The sequence below is a fragment of the Xiphophorus maculatus genome, chromosome 1 (genome assembly GCF_002775205.1).
Source record: "Xiphophorus maculatus strain JP 163 A chromosome 1, X_maculatus-5.0-male, whole genome shotgun sequence".
Lineage (NCBI taxonomy): Eukaryota > Metazoa > Chordata > Actinopteri > Cyprinodontiformes > Poeciliidae > Xiphophorus > Xiphophorus maculatus.
This window is the reverse complement of record NC_036443.1, coordinates 10,643,343-10,663,790: the sequence shown is the minus strand read 5'-3', so window position 1 is coordinate 10,663,790 and position 20,448 is coordinate 10,643,343. Positions and strand designations below refer to the sequence as shown.

At 36.4% G+C, this 20,448-nt stretch overlaps 3 protein-coding genes across 5 annotated transcripts; 1 reads left to right on the top strand and 2 right to left on the bottom strand.

Annotated features, from left to right (window-relative positions):
* Positions 1-2,263: 2,263 nt before the first annotated feature.
* Positions 2,264-8,262, bottom strand: LOC106700243 (complement C1q-like protein 2). Of its 3 annotated transcripts, none has more exons than XM_023330995.1 (12): positions 7,940-8,262; positions 7,768-7,830; positions 6,927-7,373; positions 6,599-6,730; positions 5,583-6,521; positions 4,585-4,721; positions 4,451-4,492; positions 4,296-4,337; positions 4,138-4,179; positions 3,370-3,453; positions 3,006-3,137; positions 2,264-2,880 (listed from the first exon to the last, which is right to left on the bottom strand). In XM_023330995.1, exons 6-12 carry the CDS (start codon positions 4,643-4,645, stop codon positions 2,597-2,599), a joined length of 687 nt encoding a protein of 228 aa, XP_023186763.1. In that variant the 5' UTR covers positions 4,646-4,721; positions 5,583-6,521; positions 6,599-6,730; positions 6,927-7,373; positions 7,768-7,830; positions 7,940-8,262; the 3' UTR covers positions 2,264-2,596. The 3 variants fall into 3 exon arrangements, with proteins under 3 accessions (XP_023186763.1, XP_023186751.1, XP_023186759.1); XM_023330991.1 differs by having other exon boundaries at positions 2,265-2,344; positions 2,800-2,880; positions 4,585-6,521; XM_023330983.1 differs by having other exon boundaries at positions 4,585-6,521.
* A 736-nt stretch (positions 8,263-8,998) lies between these two features.
* LOC106700244 (multimerin-2-like) lies at positions 8,999-12,262 on the bottom strand. Its single transcript, XM_023339398.1, has 7 exons — positions 12,002-12,262; positions 11,827-11,889; positions 11,653-11,736; positions 11,099-11,161; positions 10,412-10,495; positions 10,074-10,208; positions 8,999-9,994 (listed from the first exon to the last, which is right to left on the bottom strand). The coding sequence occupies exons 1-7, from the start codon at positions 12,249-12,251 to the stop codon at positions 9,711-9,713; spliced, it is 963 nt and encodes a 320-aa protein (XP_023195166.1). The 5' UTR covers positions 12,252-12,262; the 3' UTR covers positions 8,999-9,710.
* A 2,502-nt stretch (positions 12,263-14,764) lies between these two features.
* Positions 14,765-20,095, top strand: tprg1l (tumor protein p63 regulated 1 like). The gene is made up of 6 exons (XM_023341450.1): positions 14,765-15,155; positions 15,333-15,424; positions 15,554-15,604; positions 15,731-15,856; positions 17,425-17,578; positions 18,083-20,095. Exons 1-6 carry the CDS (start codon positions 14,925-14,927, stop codon positions 18,275-18,277), a joined length of 849 nt encoding a protein of 282 aa, XP_023197218.1. The 5' UTR covers positions 14,765-14,924; the 3' UTR covers positions 18,278-20,095.
* Positions 20,096-20,448: the final 353 nt, after the last annotated feature.

Below are 20,448 nucleotides of genomic sequence, written 5' to 3'. Positions count from 1 at the left end.
AACCAGTAACCTAAAATACAGGATTTTAGCTGCTACAATTGCCTTAGGTTCATATAAACTAACCCAAGATATTGATCCTAAACCTTTCTACTGTCAACTCTTCTAATATGAAATCAACCTCTGAATAACATCTTTATAGAGTATTTTGGTACTGTATGAAAGGCATGACAGTTTTTAACCTATCACACTAAAGTCAGAAGAGTCACACTGATTGTTTAAGAGTTCCACACACACATTAACGACTGAAGTGCAGGGGCTAGGTACCCTGGTTAAACCATGAACTTAGTTAGCATAACTTTAAAATCTGGGTAACTTTATTTGAAGTATTTTACCACATTAAAAACACACACAAACTGAAAAAAACAATTGTTCCTGGTTCAATGATTTTCTATTTCTGTGGTCACTCAAAAACATACAGTTGTGTTCGAAATAATAGCAGTGCCTTTAGAAAAATGAGTAAATGTCAAAATTCTTCAAAGAAATTGTACTTTAATGAACACAGATACATTGGGGACACAGTACATTCTATTCCAAAGCAAAACAATTGCGCAAAGTCATCAAAACTTAAATGATAATAATAATATTTCAAATAAAGTAAGAAATGGCATGTTCAAAAGAATAGCAGTGTTGCCATCTTTCCTTGGAAACTCAAAAATGTACTGTACAAACAAAGAAATTCTTGATAAGTGAACCTAGCTGAGTATCCTAAACTAATATTTTGTTGCAAAACCACGGTTTCCGATGACTGCTACACATCTGTGGTGCATGGAGTCAACCAACTTCTGGCATCGTTCCACAGGTATTGCAGCCCAGGATAATTGCACTGTATTCCACAATTCCTCAGCGTTTCTTGGTTTTGCCTCATGCACTGCACTTTTTATGTCAGCCCACAAGTTTTCGATGGGATTAAGGTCCGGGGATTGTGCTGGCCACTCCATCAGTTGAATCTTGTTCATCTGGAACCATGCTTTTGCTTGCTTGCTGGTGTGTTTGGGGTCATTATCCTGTTGAAAGGTCCACCTCAAAGGCATTTCCTCCTCAGCATATGGCAGCATGACCTCTTCCAGGATCCTGATGTACTGGAACTGATCCATGATCCCTTGTATGCGGTGAATCGGACCAACACCATAGTATGAAAAACATCCCCATATCATGATGCTTGCACCACCATGCTTAATGGTCTTCAGTGAGTACTGTGGCTTGAATTCTGTGTTTGCAGGGCGTCTGACATACTGCCTGTGACCCTTAGACCCAAAAAGAACAATCTTGCTTTCATCTGTCCACAAGATATTATGCCATTTCTTTTCAGGCCAGTCAATGTGCTCTTTGGCAAATTGTAAACGCTTCTGCACATGTCTTTTTCTCAGCAGTGGGACTTTGCGGGGGCTTCTTGCTGGAAGGTTAACCTCAGTAAGACGTCTTCTGATTGTCACAGTACTCACTGTCAACTGAAGGTCTTGCTTGATCCTCTTGGATCCCATCATTGGCTGAGTCTTCGCCAGTTTGGCTATTCTTCTGTCCATTCGAGGGGTTGTCTTTCTTTTTCTTCCTCGTTTTTCAGTTTTTTGCTCCCATTTCAGGGCATATGAGATCATTTTAGCTGAACAGCCAATGATTTTCTGCACCTATTTGTATGTTTTCCCTTCTTTAATCAATTTTTTTATTAGGAAACGCTCATCTTCAGAACAGTGTCTGGAACGACCCATTTTCATTGTTTTTTCAGGAGAAATGCACAGCCAGCATGCCAGTTGTCTTGATCCTTAAATACGGATCACCTGTTAACACCCTTTTTTCCCAGAATACCCTCCCTAATTGATGCCCTCTCTAATTGGACTCACCACTGCTATTTTTTTGAACACACCCTTTTCAGTTAATCATTCAATTTCACAGAATCCACAGTATGCATGGCTGTCCTGTTGGGTTTGTTGGTTTTCTATACCTTTATTTTACCCCCCAGAAACTTATCTGGGGTATAGAGTTTGAAATGTTAATAAAACCAGTGATTTTCTTGCTGCTGTTGAGGCACTGCTATTATTTCGAACACAACTGTATGCATTTATTTTTATTATTCAAAAAGAAATTTTATTAAAGACTGCAAATAACACTTTCAGGTCTAGTCCATTTAAAAGTGAACAATTTTCTTTCGTGTCTTTTGCGTGCTAGTATCCCTTATGATAGTAGGCTGACAAGAAACAGGGAAGGAGAGGGGGGAAGACATGCGGCAAATGTCGTCGGGTCCGGGAGTCGAACCCGCGACGGCTGCGTCGAGGACTCAAGGCCTCCAAATACGGATCGCGCTAACCACTACGCCACCATGGCACGCCCAAAAGTGAACAATTTTGATCTGAAACAAACAGCACATTACAATAAATGTTTCAATAAAACTATATTGAAGTTCTATGTTGCATTTTGTGTGTTTTCTATTAAGAAAAGAAAAAATTGAAAGAGAATCGTTAGAACCATTGTGGCTGGTAAATTATTGTGGAAATTTAAGGCAAAATGAAAGACAATAAAAAAATTTAATGCAGTTATAAAAAGTCATGTATATATTATTATACACTTCTGAGGCAGAAATAAAATTAGGACTTCTTTCTGCTCACACAGTGAAAAGCAAGTGACCACTGAAGGTGGTATGATGATTTTGGTCATCATAAATCCTTGTGTTTTGCCTGTGAAGCAAAAACACAACATCTCCAGTTTCTAACAACAATGTGGCTCCATTAGATGGGCTAACAGAGTAGGAAGCCTGATGTTCATATGCAATAAAAATAGGATCCCCGTTCTTGACCAGGACAGCACCTGTCCCATGTGACGCATGTCCACCTCCATATAAGTGGAACTCAAAGTGATAGGCTCCTCTCACCGGGGCAATGAAAAAACCTGAGGAACATATAAAAATAATGTTTCTATTGAACTTTTTCTTCCGTATACCCACATAAAGAATCAATCAACCAACTGCATGTCAGGATTATTAAGAGAATCAAGTTCTGCATAAAATCGGGTACCTGTGTTTGGGTTGTAGGCATTTCCAATATTTGAAACAACACGTCTGAAGACTAGAGGTGTCTGTGTGTTAAATGGTCCAATATGTCCATCACCTGATGCCAGCAAGGAAGCTGAGAAAGCCACTTGTTTCACTACGAGACAATAACTTAGTTTTATTGGGATCAAGCCGTTACTTCTTCTTAAAAAAACAATCTGGTGTTTGACAAATTAAACAAATCAAAACTAACAAATTATTGTCTTAATTAATAAAAGCTAAACATATTAAACAATTAATGGACATCAAACAAAAGTACAAAACTTGATTTTTGTTGCATAACATGTTTAGATAATGTTTTTATGTGAATATTATTGAGTTTCCCAAACCTTTTCTTTCTCTCTTCAGAACCTCCACTTGGTTTTCAGTGTTGTTTGTCCTGGCTTTAACGCTGATCAGTTCTCCTAGCTGAGCTGAAAATGTATTAAAACAAACATGAAATGTAAAATAAAATTATATATTATCTGTCATTTTTCACAGTAATAGTTTGACATCACAAATTCACAGCAGTTTCTGGTCTCTTGACGTTGCTGTGCTGTGTGGAAAGGAAAACAGCAGCAACAACATCTCAGCATTTTATGCCACCGATTACTCAGGGAAAGCAGATTGAGCAGGTAGAGAGCTTTAAGTATCTGGGGACACAGATGGACACCTGGCTGTCTTTCCAAGTACATTCAGGTTCATAATAAAGCCCTATAGCGCCTCGATCTTCTTAAGTAGCTGAGATTTTTTAGGGTTAGTAAAAATATTTTAATCATGTTTTACATGTCTCTTCCAGAATCTATTCACGCTTTCAATGTCACATCTTGGTACAACTTTATCGCTGTAAACAGAAAACATAACTCTCATGCATAACAAATCAAGAAAGCAAAAAAATTGGTCCATTACAAAGACTACTGTCTCATCTCTATAAGCTACAGCAGTCAAATCAAATTTCTGATAGCTCTGGTGTCAGACAACTTTTTCTATTCTCTTCTGAGATTTTGAAAATTGTTTAAATAAATCAGCTATATTTGCTTCTAAACATTTGAGAAAAGAGTCTTAGTGTGTCATTTATCACATAAAATAATTTATTGTTAGAGGAAAGTTATAAATACCTTGGTACTGCTGCTCAAGACTTCCTACTTTTGTCACTTGCTCTAAAATAGTAAAAATAAACAGACAATTCATATTAGTTAATTTAACGTCCTTATTATGCTAAACATTAAAATTTTTTGTGATAACATCAGGGTTTTATTTGTTGTCTTATAAATACCTTGGTACTGCTGCTCAAGATTTCCTACTTTTGTAACTTGTTCTAAAATAGTAAAAATAAACAGATAATTCATATTAGTTAATATAATGTCCTTCTTATGCTAAACATTCTCCTTTTTCTTAATAACTTAAGCGTTTTACTTGTCTTATAAATACCTTGGTATTGTTGTTTTATCAAGTCCAGTTCTTTTGTCTTGGCTGTTGCAGGAGTAAAATAAAAAACATTGAACTGTGATTATTTTAATATAAAGACTTCAGTTTCATACAGCAGTGATTTCTGGTTAACATACCTTCATTATCTTTCTGTAGATACTCCATACCAACCTTCAGTCCAGCCAATGAGGCGCTCATCTCTCTCAGCACTGCATGGATGTCCTGTGCACAAGTTTGTTGATTGTCTGATAGGTTTCCTGCATCTGTTGTTTGCCTTAAATGTGAAATAATTTCATTGTTAGACTCTGGCTGTAGCTGAGCTGTGGAGAGAAAGCAGATTAGCAACAACAGTGAGAAAACCATTGTCATTTCCATTCTCAACATCATATTTTGTGGTTTCTGTGATGAGCCGAGCCTTAAATATACACAGCAGCTGACAAATAATTAACTAAATCTTTTGTCTGAAGTCTGTGCAGTCAACAGATGTTAGCTTGGGTTTGATCAATAAAAAGGCATAACCTTTGGTCAAAAGCATTATATTACTGGCACACTCTTCTCATAGCTAAACATTTAACAAAATCTCAAGATTTAAAAACATTTAATTTTTTAAAAAGAATTTAAAGCTGGAAGCAACTGATATTAGAACATCCATTTCTATTACTTGTGTATTTATGATCTATTGATGCGTAACATATTTAATTGGTCATGGGACTGAACACACTTTTGTGCAGCCTGTGCTGGTCCTTAAAAGCTGCAGTATGCAACTTTTATTTTAAAAAAATAATATTTTTTTTACATATTTGTTAAAACTGTCACTATGTTGTGATAGTATGTTATGACTCAGATAATCTGTTAAAAATTACAGCTCCTCTGCCTTGCCCCAGTGCTCAATAAGTCTTTGTACTGTTACAGTCAGTGAAGTGCAGCAACGGATAACAAGTAAAGTAAGGGATTACAAATCCAGAAAACAAGCAATTAGATTACTGTTACTTCCCCACAAGCAGACTACGTCATGAAACTGACTACTGATTGTGAGTATCTCACAACAATCATGTGAGAGTGCAAGGTAATGAGGGTGTGTGTATAAACGTGTGTGAGAGAAAACGTAGTTTTTGTCCTAAATGGCCTGCCATACCTCAGCCTCAGTTTTTTGATTGCACTCTAAGATGCTTCCACTCTGCTCTTTAGACTGAGTTGTTTCTTGTTTCTGTCGTTTTCTTGAAGGATTTGGAGGCTACGAAAAATAACTGTTATCTGAAGTTCACATTATCCACAACATTTCTTGAAATAAAAATATTTAATGTGTAAAAAGTATGCAGTTGCCTGTTCGGTGTCTGCAGTGGAATATTGTCAAAATGTGCTTGGTCACAAAGAATAGATAGATCGTTTCATTCACAGACAGACGGGCAATGTTGCTTTCTGAAAAAAAATATAAGATGAACATTAAGTTTCTACTAAACAAACAAAATCATACAGTTTAAAATATGGTTCAATCAATAAACTTTTATTTGTAAAACATGTTTTCAAACAATAGTTGTTGATCCAAGTACTGTGCATAAAATAGCAATTAAAGACAAACACACAATAAACCACAAAAATCACACATTACAAAACACAGTCCGATTGAAATTAAATATATACATTTGACTAAAAGTCGCAATCATTGCATTTACTGATGTGACTAAAAACTGAAGTTCTAAAAACAAGTAAGAAATGTATATATAGCTAAGTGTACACATTAGTTCCTATATGTTGTAGAGATGATGATGAAGATCAGCACTGCTTGCTGCTCACATGGTGAAAAGCAGATGACCACTGAAGGTATTGTGACGATTTTGGTTATCATAAATTATTGAGTTTTGCCACTGACGCAAAAATATAACATCTCCAACCTCTAACAGCAATGTGACACCATTAGCAGATTTAACATAAAGAGTAGGCTGATGTTCATATGCCATAAAAATATGCTCTCCATTCTTGGTCAACACAGCACCTGCAGAATGTGAAGCATGTCCAGGTCCATAGATATGGAACTCAAAGTGGTAGGCTCCTTTGACTGGAGCTGTGAAAAAACCTGAAATATATAATAATAATAATAATAATAATAATAATTCTTATTATTATTATTAATAATAATGTAAACTGGAGTACCTGTGTTTGGGTTGTAGGCATTTCCGATGTTTGAAACAACATGTCTGAAGACCAACGGTGTGTGTGTGTTAAATGGTCCAAAGGTTTCTGAACCAGAGGTCAACAAGGAAGCTGAGAAAGCCACTCGTTTCACTGTGAGACAGAAAGTAAATATTAGGATCCAGCATGAATTTATTCTCTGCAAGCTGATTTGATTTGGATAAAAAACAAGAATTAAAAAATTGTCTATCTTTTTAACAATAGAAATGTATTATTTTTTTTAGATAAATGTAAAATTTTTAACAGATATGACTGTTAACTTGGGGTGTTTATTTCTAAATTCACAAACCTTCTCCTTCTCTTCTTAAAGCCTCCACCTGGTTTTCAGTTCTGTTTGCCCTGGTTTGAACTCTGAGCAGTTCTTCAGCCTGACCTGAAATCAAATAAACCACAGTAATTATTATTATTATTATTATTATTATTATTATTATTATTATTATTATTATTATTATTATTATTATTATTATTATTATTATTATTATTATTATGTTACCCCTTCCTGTTACCTAGGGGAAAAAAACAGATATTCGTTTCACTTTAGTTGTCTTGTTTTCCTTAAGATTTAAGTGGTTATAAGTACATGACACACAAGAGACACTTTGATTTGCCTCAGTTCTGTTATATTTGCTAGATTTAGCAAAATGCAGGCAAACAAGATGATGTCATAGATAACATATAATCAGTATTTAAATACCTTAGTAGTGTTGTTTCAGATTGTCCAACTCTTTATTTTTTTCTGAAAAAATAAGACAGCGTGTTTATTTACCGATGCCACACTTCTCATTTTAAACATATTTTCTTTAGGTTTCTCTGTAATTTAATGCATAATTGAATTTTCATGCCAGCACGGTTGAATAATAGTTTTAATCTATTCTCCCTGTCAGTGAAGATTTTAACAGATAGAAGTTAAAATCTGCCTTTAGTCTATTACTATTTGAAGCTGTTGTTATTACACATGTTCCATAGATACACTTGTACTTTTGTACTTGCAATTGTATCTCCGATAAATTTAGAATAAAATGAATAATTATCAATTAAAAAACCTAGACAGGAGTCATGCTTATGTTAAACAAAATGGATTTTACCTCTGATGTCTAACTTTTACTCATGAAGGCTTTTGTAATAAATACCTTGGTGCTGTTGTTTCAACTTTTCCACCTCAGTCTTTTGCAACTCCAGTTCGCTCACCTTCGCTATTAGGACAACATGACAAAATTGTGAACAATATCATTATTTCTATGCAAACATTTTAGTTATATAAAGTAGGAATTCCCTGTGATATTCTTCTGTTTCAAAACATACCATCATGATCTTTCTGTAAGCACCTGAGCTCCACCTTCAGTCCAGCCAGTGAGGCGCTCATCTCTCTCAGCACAGCGTTGATGTCCTGCGTAAAGGTTTGTTGATTATTTGAAAGATTTTCTGCGTCTCCTTCCTGTGATCCAGTTTGTCTGATTTCATTTTCAGCGGCAGCATGCAGCTGAGCGCTGGAAAGAGAGCAGATTAGCAGCAATGCTCGGAAAAACATTTTGATCTCTGTGCTCAGTCTCTACAGATCAGCTTTGTGGGTTCACTTCACCCAAACCTTAAATACTGCATTTACTATAGCTGATTAATTATTACCTTTTTTTTTTTTCTTTTTACAGACACTTGCAGGTGATAAGGCTTGATACGTTGGACTTGTCGTGTAAAATCAAAAAGCACAATATTTTGAAACAAATGACAAACCATAGTTTTGAATTTAGAATATTTTTTCTGTAATTAGTCTGTTTTTGTTGTTAGTGTTGTTGGTTGGTGTTATTTTCATTCTTAAAACTATAAAATGTTTCTCTTTACAAAAAATGAAGATAAATTCTTACATTTCAAGGACAGAATTCTCTCCATGATAAGAACCAAGGACAAACATATTTTAAATAGATTTCTGACAGTAACTTGAGCACCTCTCTGTTAAAAACAATTGTGCTCTTGACACAAAATAGTCCTTCTTACATAGCAAACTCTGGTACTGTACTAAACAACTGGATTAAATTGTATTTGGCAGTCCTGGACTCTCTTCATTTACTTGGCAACTATAATTCTGAGGAAACAAAAACCACATGTGGAGTTTCTCAAGCTCTGGTGTCACACCACATTACAATATCTATGTACTCTTCCTAGCTCAGATAAAGCATTTTAAGAACATCTCTTCCCACTCATGTATGCTGATGTGATACATGTTGATGTTCCTGTGTCACCACATGACCACAATGCTTTGCAGTCACTGAGAAATAATGTCTAAGTTTAATGGTTACACTCACCACAGTCTTTTCCAGCAAAAGGCAGGAAACAAAATTGTTATTGTTTTTTATTAGAAATCAGCACTTAAATCAATGAGGCCACAAACCAGAGTACACTAGAAACCTAGATTCAGTCACACAGTCAGACCTGCATTTTATAAGTAACACAATATCTATTATGAAGTTATCCTACTACAATCGGTGGGTCATTTCAGGAAGTCCACAATACAGCTCTTATTGCAAAGAAATTCCTGAATTTATGAATATTTCTAAGATTTGTAATGACTTAATTTTTTGCACAAAAAAAGACAAACAACAAAAGGCAAAGCCAGAGTTACCTTTTCTTTATCCTATAAACCAAATGATAAAGAGGATTTTCTCTTATCGCCTCCTCAATAAAAGCATCATCATCATTAATCACACTCATGTATCATCTTAGAAAAAAGCTGGTTTGGCAACATTTGGTCTGGTTTAATATATATTGTTTTGGTCTTTGTAGAGACTTTATTAAGTAAATAGATATAAAGATGTGTAATCTGCAATTTTCTCGGTAATTAAGTCCCAAACCACGTCCTCGTTGTTGCTGAAACAGTAAAAAGCAGTGAAGAATTTTCTTAAGTTTGTGTTTTGTTGATGGAAAAAAAAAAAGATATATTTTTTCAAAGATAAAAAGTATCCATCCTCATTCCAAAAATAGAAACTCAGGAAAAGAGCAAACTCTTTTTCACACCACTGTAGCTCCGTGTCAGTTCTGACATGTTGTAGAGATGATGATGAAGATCAGCACTGCTTGATTCTCACATGGTGAAAAGCAGATGACCACTGAAGGTTGTGTGACAATATATGTTATCATAAATCCTTGAGTTTTGCCACTGGCGCAAAAATATAACATCTCCAACCTCTAACAGCAATGTGACACCATTAGCGGAATTAGCACCATGAGAAGGCTGATGTTCATATGCAATAAAAATATGCTCTCCGTTCCTGGTCAACCCAGCAGCTGCAGGATATGAAGCATGTCCATGTCCAAAGATATAGAACTCAAAGTGGTAGGCTCCTTTGACTGGAGCTGTGAAAAAACCTGAAATGCAAAATAATAATAATAACAATAATAATAATAATAATAATAATAATAATAATAACAATGTAAACTGAGGTACCTGTATTTGGGTTGTAGGCATTTCCAATGTTTGAAACAACATGTCTGAAGACCAACGGTGTGCGTGTGTTGAATGGTCCAGTTTCTCCTTGGTTGCCTGAAGCCAACAAGGAAGCTGAGAAAGCCACTTTTTTCACTGTAAATCAGGAAATAATTATTAGGATCCACCATGAAATTATCCACTGTAAGCTGATTTGATTTGGATAAAAAAGAAGAATGTGGGATTAAAAATTTGGTCAGATTTTTGACAATAACAATGCATTATTTATTTTAAACAAATGTAACATTTCTACCAAATGTGATTGATGCCATAGTGAATTTATTTCTGAATTCACAAACCTTCTCCTTCTCTCCTCAGAGCCTCCACCTGCTTTTCAGTGACGTTTGCCCTGGTTTGAACTCTCAGCAGTTCCTCTGCATGAGCTGGAATCATGCGAAGCAAAAAATTGCTATCAATATATGAATGAAAGATTATTTGTTGGATTCCTTCTACATTTATCCAGAAACAGCACAGAAGACAGAATAATTGATAGGTATTTTTTACGACTAAGGAATCTCTACATAGGGGGGCACACAGCATAAACAAACACAGGCTTACGACTAAGGAAACTCTCAGAAGACCATCTTCAAATAACATGTTTTAAGGATTAAAGAAAGGTTAGCTCTGTCTCACACATATAAATGAAGGGCAAACTGGTAACTACTTATGTAAGAATGATAACAGAACATAATTTTTCTAACAATAACTATCCTGGGTTTGTCAAGACAGAAAGTAAAATTTATTCACTTAATATTTGTGAAAAAAGACATTTGGTGTCTTTGTTGATTCCTTCTTGTCAGCTCTGCAGGTCTAATGTAAATATAAAACTCTTATGACTATTATTATTCACAATGAATGAAAACTTTTTGTTTTTTGCTTCATTTTAATATTTGCTAATATTTTTAATCACGGAAGCTGACATGAAAAGTATTGTTTTGATACATTTAATAATAGTTTCTTTTTGATTTTTTTACTTATTGGCACACCTTGGTGTTGTTCTTTCAGCTTGTCGAACTCTTTCTTCTGCACCTCCAGTCCTTTCGTATTAACTGTGTGTGGATCAAAGAAAAAACATAATTTGACAAAAAATTAAAAAAAATTGACTTTGCAATAAATATTTACATCCAAATATTTCTGTTGCTACATTTCTCCGTTATATCTTATTTTTGGCCAGTCTGTCAAGTTTATTTGTATTGCACATTTCGGCAGCAAGGCAGTTTAAACTGCTTTAATATCATAAAAACACAAAAATCAACCTTTGAAACTCAACATTTTTCTAAGTGCCGCCATTACAAATCAAAATATCGTTTGGTGTTTCATTTATTATGATACTAAAGCAACTCTGAACTGGTGGGTTTTAGTCTAGATGTAAAGAAACTCAGTGTTTCGGCTGTTGTATGAGGGATCCTGATCTTCCTGATTTTTGTTTCTTAGTCACCGATATGTTAAAAAGAGACATTTAGATAAATATAATTATGAAGAATGAGAGCCTTGGCAGTTGTTGATATGATAATATGAGTGTTCAATAAGGATTTTTAACCTTCTCCTTCTCTTCTCAGAGACTCCACTTGATCTTCAGTGATGTTTGCCAGGGCTTTAACACTGCTCAGCTCTCCTGCCTGAGCTGGAAATACAATAAGAAGTTAATATAGAGTTATTTAGCTTAGCAAAATTGATCTTGTTCTTTAAGTTTATTTACTTGGACAATAAATACCTTGGTACTGTTGTTTCAGCTTGTCTAATTCATCTTTCTGCAGCTCCAGTTCTCTCGTTTTAGCTGTTGTGGTAATAAAAAGAAAACAGTGAAATATAATCTTATTTCTATGTTAACGATAACATATTAGCACAATGTTTGAAAGGAATTATTCCAAATGCTGTACTTGTGTTACCTTCATAATCTCTCTGTAGGTACCTCATCTCCACCTTCAGTTCAGCCAGTGAGGCGCTCATCTCTCTCAGCACTGCATGGATGTCCTGTGCAAAAGTTAGTTGATTGTCTGAGAGATTCCCTGCATCTGCTGCCTGTGATCCAGTTTGTCTTAAATGTGAAATAATTTCATTGTCGGCCACAGCTTGGAGCTGAGCTGTGGAGAGAAAGCAGATCAGAAACAATGCAGGAAAAAATTTTGTCATCTCCATTTTTAGTTTCAGTCTCCTTGGGTCAGTCTGTGGGTTGTGTGGAAACCCAAGCCTTAAATATTGCATTTATTATCAGTGAGTAATGATTAACTTTTTTTTTTTTTTTTTTTTTTTTTTTTAGAAAAACGTACAGGTGATAAGACTTGAAAATATTTTATACTGGTTATTCTTTGATCTGAATTTGTATCAAGGGAAAAATGAGACATCATTGTGAGCGATCACCATGAGTGTTATACAAACTTTCTACATTTCTTTGTACAAAAACAATTTCAAGGAAATAATATCTTGGAGGAAAAAGTCTTAAGGAAAACATAATAAAGTCATGTTTATAACAATAACTTAACTCAGATGCTTTTTTAAAACTTGTTTTATTGGTATGAATGTGATGTAGAGCAAATCTTAGAACATTATAAAAAATTTTACAATTTTGAAGATACACAAAAACTGATGATACACAGTTTTACCACATGGCCTCTGTGGCTTATAGTCCTTGTTAATGTTTCCTTACACAACAATCAGTAAATGAGTAAATGGAGCAAAATCTTCTCCCTCCTGATTATTCAGTCATTGTTTTTGTCTCCAAAATAAAAAATGAGAATTAGCATTCAATTAAACTGGTGATCAATATCAAGCAACAAACCCATATAGTTTTAAAGCACTTTAAAATCTTCAGAGAAATATTCTTCACAGAAGACAGAACAATGGTTATTTTTTGCTTCAGTTTAATATTGACTCATATTTTCAAACATTGACACAAAAGTCATATTTTGATGCCATTAACAAACCCAGAGTTTATTTTTAAATATCTTCTTTCATTTGTGACAAACCTTGATGGAGTTGTTTTAGATTGTATTAATCTTTTTCACTCCTCCTGTTCTCTCATCTTTGGATTGAAGAAAAAATATGATTAAATTTTTTATTTGCAAAGAAACATTGACATCAAAATATTTTCATTGCTTCAATTCTCTGTTATGTAATATTAATATGTATTTCTTTCCACTGTACAATCCAACAGAGGTGATCTTCCTGATTTTTGTTAAATGTTGAAAAGAGACATTTCAATACAAATAATTGATTACAGCGAATGTGTCTTTACAGCTGTGTATAGAAAAATCTAGCAGGAAGATCAACTCCTCTGCATTGCTGTTCCTAGAGTCCTGACCAAAACTAGAAAATTGATCAATTATTGTTACTCCTTTTGTTACTGCGATGGCTTCCTGGATAAATCAATTTCTAAATATTGTTTTAAAAAGTTTTCAAGACACTGGATTTGAACATCTATACACTTCAATGGTATAGACTGGTATAAAGCATGTACATTCCTCAGCTCATGGACAGTTTAGGTATTAATGGTTTAAAAAAATAAAAACTACAATGCCACACGTGCTGACCAAGATGGACTTTGTTATACAGTTATCTGCACAAGTCTATATTAAACACTTATGCAGGACATTGTCATCCAGTGCTGACATCAGAACAAGTTCTTTGGAATAGTTCCAGATAAATAATTAGAAAGTGAGCTGTTTTCCAACTCGCATTATGTTTTCATTTCAAATGCAGCTTTAGTGAAAATGGTTGATAAGAGAATCCTACATTTCTGACATTTCTGAGAGTTTTATGTTATAATGTGTGATTAATAACAACAACAAAATCCCACCACAAACATTGTGACATTATCATGTTATAACCCAGTAACGTGCCATGAGCGGATAGATGAGTGATAAGGACTATTTTCTCTCTGTGCTTCCTCAATAACAGTAGTATAAATGATCAGCTCTTATTTGCTCTCAGACTGATAAACCAACACTTACCAGATAGCAGCATCAGACATGTGATAAACTGCTGATAACCGAGTATTTTCTTTGTGTCCTTCCTCAAAAAACAACACGTGAAGAAATAAAGCAGTAGCAGTTATCAAAGTCCTCCACTAGAGGGGGCTATTTGTCGTGACCTTATATCAAACTTGTGTGATTATTTTTTACCCAGTATAAGCTCATTTAAAATGTGGCTTCTTTTAATTATTGCACGTTAATAATGTTAAGGTTGTTTTTGTTTGCTAAGAACAACAACTATTTTTTTCATCTCTGTTACTCTAAGACAATTTTTCCCCCCCTTTTTTTACGTAACTTTTGTTCCAGCTGTACTGATAATTTACGACATATTCAAATATCTTTTTATCAATAAAAACACGTTTTTAAGACAAGACACTAATTCATAATTATAAAACGAATCGGTATTATACACGGAAACATGTACATCATTAACCATATATGTACTTTGTGACAGTTTCTTCTTCTGTGATAGTGATGCTTACATGTTATTCTCTAGAATGGACCTTTATCTGACATTTATCTGAAATAAAGGTGAATATATTTGTTTCAATACTGAACTTATTGAACGTGGATGATGATAATGATATACATGGAATGCACATAATGTTTGTGAAAAACAGCAAGAGTCGTTTAAGTCGTTTATCCACAGTGAGCTGGATGAATGTCCCTTTAAGAGGAAGGAAATGAAACGGGAAACCAGCCGGAACTGCTTCCTTCTCACCCCCCGACTATCAAAACATTCGTGCGCAATGGGAGAGTCCGCGTCCTCGGAAATCCATTTTCCAATGTGAAATTCCGCGTTGGTTGTCAGGAAAATTCCTCCAAAATTGTCTCCTCCGCCATGCTCCAGCTGAACGACACGGTGGATCCGGAGAGCCCGGGTGCTGCGGTTCTCCTCCCCGCAGAGACCGAGGAGGGGGTCGAGGTCGCCTTCACGCCTCCGGAGGCCGCCGGACGGGGGTTCGGACACGCAGCCTCCGTGGCCTGCTGCCCGCCGCTGCAAACGCTCACGCCTTTTCACGTGCACAACCCCACGATGCAAGCGAAAGTCAAGGACTACTTCGTGTTCAGGGTAAGCGGCATGTAAATGCAAAATAACTTACATTTAAAACTGCCGACAAAGCGCCACTAAACTGACGTGTTTTACCAGTGCAGCATTTTTACAGCAGCGCAGCAGGACAAAACAGAGATGCTGGTTTGTCTGAGGCGATGCTGATGATTGGCGGTTGTTGTGTGATGCTGATCTCAGCCAGGTACCATCGAGCAGGCGGTGAACGACATCCGGACCGTGGCGCTGCCATCCGAGGACGGGGAGGTGCTCAGCGTCTGGCTGCTGGCAGAGTGAGTATCCATCAGCCCGGGCCTGCCATCATCATCACCATCACCATCATCAGCATCATCAGCCGATGAGAAACAAACAGCCGAACATACATTCTCATATTCGGGTGTTTGTTTGTGGGGTTTCTGCAGAGTAGACCATTGGAACAACGAGAGGGAGAGACTTGTTCTAATAACCGATAGGTGAGTAAATCGGCTTTCTATGCTGACTGCGTGGTTTTAGGATGTGTAAACAGAAAATGTGTTTTTGTGTGTGTGTGTGTGTGGGTGTGTGCGTGTGTGTGTGTGTGTGTGTGTGTGTGTGTGCAGGTCTCTGCTGGTGTGCAAGTACGACTTCATTAATCTGCTGTGTCAGCAAGTTGTCAGGATATCCCTCAACGCTGTAGACACCATCTCTGTGGGGGAGTTTGAATTCCCACCGAAATCCCTCAACAAGTGGGTCAATTTTTGTTGTTGTTTTTTTTTTTTTGTTTCATGAAAATATTATTTGCGTCAAGTAAACGGGCATCAGACCAGTCGGTCAAAACAGTGACAACATTTCTCCTTAATGAATTCTGACAAGTCAGGATGTTGTAGGAAAGAAAGGAGAGAAAAAACAGCCTGGGATGTTCGTGTTGGATGGGTTCAGATTTAGCTCTCGCCTTTGTCTTGGTTGGTTTGGAAACAAGAGGACAGCTTTAAGCACGACTGTCGTCCTGCCTGATTAGATCTGCTTTACTCGCTGCACATGCAGATAAACGCATAATGACGCCACATCGTGATTGCTGTCAGCCATCAGTAGGTCAAATAGTCACGAGGAGTTTGTGATGACCTCCTGACCTGCATCGGTGGTGTAAAACTGAAGGGTGAACTTTGACCCCCCCCTATTTCGCAAGGCATAAGCAACCCAAGTAGATTGTGGATTGAAAGGATAAACTGAATAGGAGACAGTAGCTCCAGTTGGTAATCTACACAAACATAAGAAACAAACCAGGTGGACACAGACTGATGAAAACCTTTTAATAAGATTCATTCATTATTTATGTTGTTGTCTTTGCTGCTGTGTGATTTACTTTGAGAACTGAAGAAGGGAGAATTCCTCGTATCTCCTCTATTGATAAGATTAAATGAATCAAATTTCACTCAACATTGTAGCCAGAATATTAACCATCTGCTACCTTTAATTAAAAGTGGCTAAAAATACAAGGCTGCTTATCAAACGTTTATCATTGAGAAATGTCTAGAATGTCTGATACGGTTTGTGTTTGGATTACTGAACTAAATTTATGTGTCCACATGTAAATTTAGCGCCATCCAGGTGCAATCAAGCCAAAGAGAACAGGTGTTGGTTCCAATGCCTTAAATTATCCATATGTTATTGTTGCCTTCTAGTAGCTAACATCTGTGCTATGAATGTTTTCCAAGTAAAAATCTGACAACATAAACAGTGTTGATAATGTTTCTTGTAATTTCTGCTTATGTTATGTCTCACCAGTTTATCTCTCAGGCATTAAATTCAAGGGAAAACTCAGATACAGATAAAAGCTACTTAAAGATGCTGCAGTGTTTAGTAAAAAAAAATAATTCAAAAAAGTAACTTTCTTAAAAAGTTGCATTGTTCCCGACTAGGTCTGTCACGATTACACATTTTGTCGGATGATAAATTGCCCCAGAAGTTATTGCGATAAATGATAATATTGTTGTTTTGAGACCATTTGGAAGTAATATAATGGTAAAGGCATAATAATGCATGAACACATTCTCAAAGAAAAATAAACTTTAAATTCTGAGGAACATTTTACACTGGAACTGGGAGACATTTTAAACATTCAAAATAAATAAACATAACAACAATTATGAAGCCTCAGTAAACAAAATTGTCGTCCAAAAAAAGGGCTAGTTGAGACCAATGCACCAGACCGAAGAGACCAGGTTCGATACAAAAAGACAAATGCGTTCACTTTAATTTTGCCATGCGATGAATTGATTTATTGCTTACTGTGACAGACTGACTTGTTTTGCAGAAGAGAGGGCTACGGGATTCGCGTTCAGTGGGACAAACGTCCTCGGGCTTCTTTTCTCAACCGCTGGAACCCTTGGTCCACAGACATGCCCTACGCCACCTTCACAGAGCACCCCATGGCCCGCGCCGATGAGAAGGTGTCCTCCCTCTGCCAGGTATGATCTGCTTCACTAAGCTGGCCAACAAGTGATTTCATAATAAGTGCATCCTCAGGTTCACTTTGAGGAGCACGGCAGCCTGAAATGCAATCTAACACAGAGTGTGTTCACCGGTGACCTAGCTGCTGTTGGAGGCACATTGAGCAACAACAGCTCCACCAGTCACAGGCCAGCTGAAAACAACAGAGCCCTAGTGGTATTAGTGGTCCTCCGGAACAAAGGGCCATTCATTCATACCACCTTAATCTGCATAAATAGCTTAGTTCAAAGCTGCTTTTTTCCCCCTTCTTACTGACAAGGCAGCAGCACTGGTCAGTAAGTGCTGCTGTTTGGACTTTTCTGCATCTATAATCTTATATGCAACAAATGGAGCTCATTTGGTTATAAAGCTTAAGTGCTATTTATTATCCACTCTTTTGAGTTTTGATAAGGATATAAACAATAATTCAAAAGTTTACAAACAAGTTTGATCCTTTTTCATGCACTTCTTCTCTTCCCCAGCTGGACAGTTTCAAAGCCCAGCTGATACAGGCGGTGAAGAAAGCCCACAAGGAGCACCCCATCCCCGGGCGGGCTAACGGCGTCCTGATCTTGGAAAGACCCCTGCTGATCGAGACCTATCTGGGCATCATGTCTTTCATCAACAACGAAGCGAAGCTGGGCTACTCCATGACGCGCGGCAAAATCGGCTTCTGAGTTTCTCACGGAGTTTCTCCCCGTCTGTCTTTGTTAAACTGCACTGTCTGACAGAAGCTGCAGTTCAATACAACTTGCCTGTGTGTGTGTGTGTGTGTGTGTGTGTGTCTCAGTCGAGCCCGTGACATGTCCACACTTTCTTAATTTGGTGTTGGAGACATGTGGTCAGCCTGCAGCAGGTAAAAGACAGTTGGAGCTGTAATGACTTCCGTTTCATTCTATTCACTGCTTTCCATTAAAAATCTGCAGATCAACTCCCCACTCTGCAGCGTACGCTTTAAGTAAGATAACTTGCAAAACTCCTAGACACCATGTAGGTTTAGTAAGTTCCTGAAACTTAGTTGTCATTTCTGCTCTTAAATGGGTTAAATCAGGAATTGGCTTTGGTTGAGTTTTTATCTACAGCAGCAAACCATGAAACAATGTTAGTTAAAACAATAGCATTAGACTTGGTACATTATATGGTACAGAACTCAATGGCTGCATTATTCCAAAAGGGAATTTGCCAATTATGTCATATGATGGACACAATAAGGAGGCTAACTAATAAATTGCTTCTCTACATCAACAACACACGCACAGTGAAAGTTACATGTTGTTTAATTTTCTTGAGTAAGGAGCAAGGATGTGTTACTGGTGTTCTATGCAGGAGTTTTGATCTTTTTCCTTTATATTTTGCTTCCAGTAACCAAGTTTCCTCCTGAAGAACTTTGAGCAACAGATTATTAAAACTTGGCCATTTTCGATGAAGGCAAGTTGAAAAATGCCTTAAAGTGGTGTAATAAAAAAAAATCATGGGTTCTATTTTAACACAATTTAAGGCTTTTACATTTTCAAAAGCTGAAACAGGATAGTGTGGGAGATCCATAGCCTTTTTTTATTTTATTTCTACAGCTACCCAGACCTGTAAAATACCAAAAGGAAATTCAAAACTTTTTTAAGCCTGCATAGGAACCACTGAGATGATTGAAAGATTTAGCAAAGTAACGTCAATCCATGGCAAAGTGAGAGTAGCAGCATTTCTTCAGACATGATGCAAGGAGTACTTGGAACGAAATGGGCATGAATTCTTAGGGAAACAAGGTATCAGCGATTACATTTGTTTTTTTCAAAGAAGATAAAAGATAAAAATGCTCAGTAAAAAAACACACGTCTGGTGCCTATTGTAGGATAGATTTAAAACTGGTTCAGTTTGTCAGGTCCAGATTTAACAATGGTTTGTGCCAAAAACATCAGTTGCCTACCGAAACATCCTGAATGGCCAGGCTTTCACCTTAACCGATTCACCAAGCCTTAAATGGTGAAAATATGGTTCAAGAAGAATGAACTGACATTTTCATACCAACATAGACAAACACAGAATCCAAACTTTATCCACAATGACAATTTTTAAGATGTGCCTGAGAAGAGTGAGTAGAAAATTCCCCCTTTATCCAAATAACTTCATTTTTTTTAAATCTAGGCCAATGCCTGTCCAACCAAAATTTCAAAACAAGCAAACCTAAACACTTGTCTCGCAGCACATTTCTCTGTCCTTGCGCATGGTCCTTGCATGGCAAGTTTGCATGACAGACTTTTTTTTTTTTTGTTGCACAATAAGCTATGCTTAGTTGTAAATAAATGTTTATCTGGATTTTTAAAATTAATGTATGAAGGCTAATACAAAATGTCTCATGTATGCCAGTTGAAAAGTATTTTATTTAAAAAGAGAAATGTCTTGTTAAAAATGTTTTGAGGCTTCGTTTTTGATCCGTGTTTGCAGCTCACCAGCCAAGACGGAAAAAAAGTAATAAAGACGTTCCTGTTTTTGTAATGACAGTTTATCTGGTTCCTTATTGTTGGTTGCAGAAGAAGTGTATTGCTTTCTTCCCTTTTCAGAGATAGTACAGCACAGTTCATGGCCCCAGCCTGTTGAGCCACACAGGATGGACTTTCATAGTTTCACATGTAACCATTTAGATTTTTTCTGTCAGTGCTACTAGCTAGGTTGTTCATGGTGCAGGTCATATAGCTTCATGCTTATAAAAAAAACCTGAGGTTTACAAAAAGATATACCAATATTAATTTCAGTTTGGATCTTAAAAACTATTAGGATTAACCTGTTATTTATGTGAAGGTAATTTCCAATTATCTTCACATAATTTTTAATTATGTGAAGATAATTGAAAATT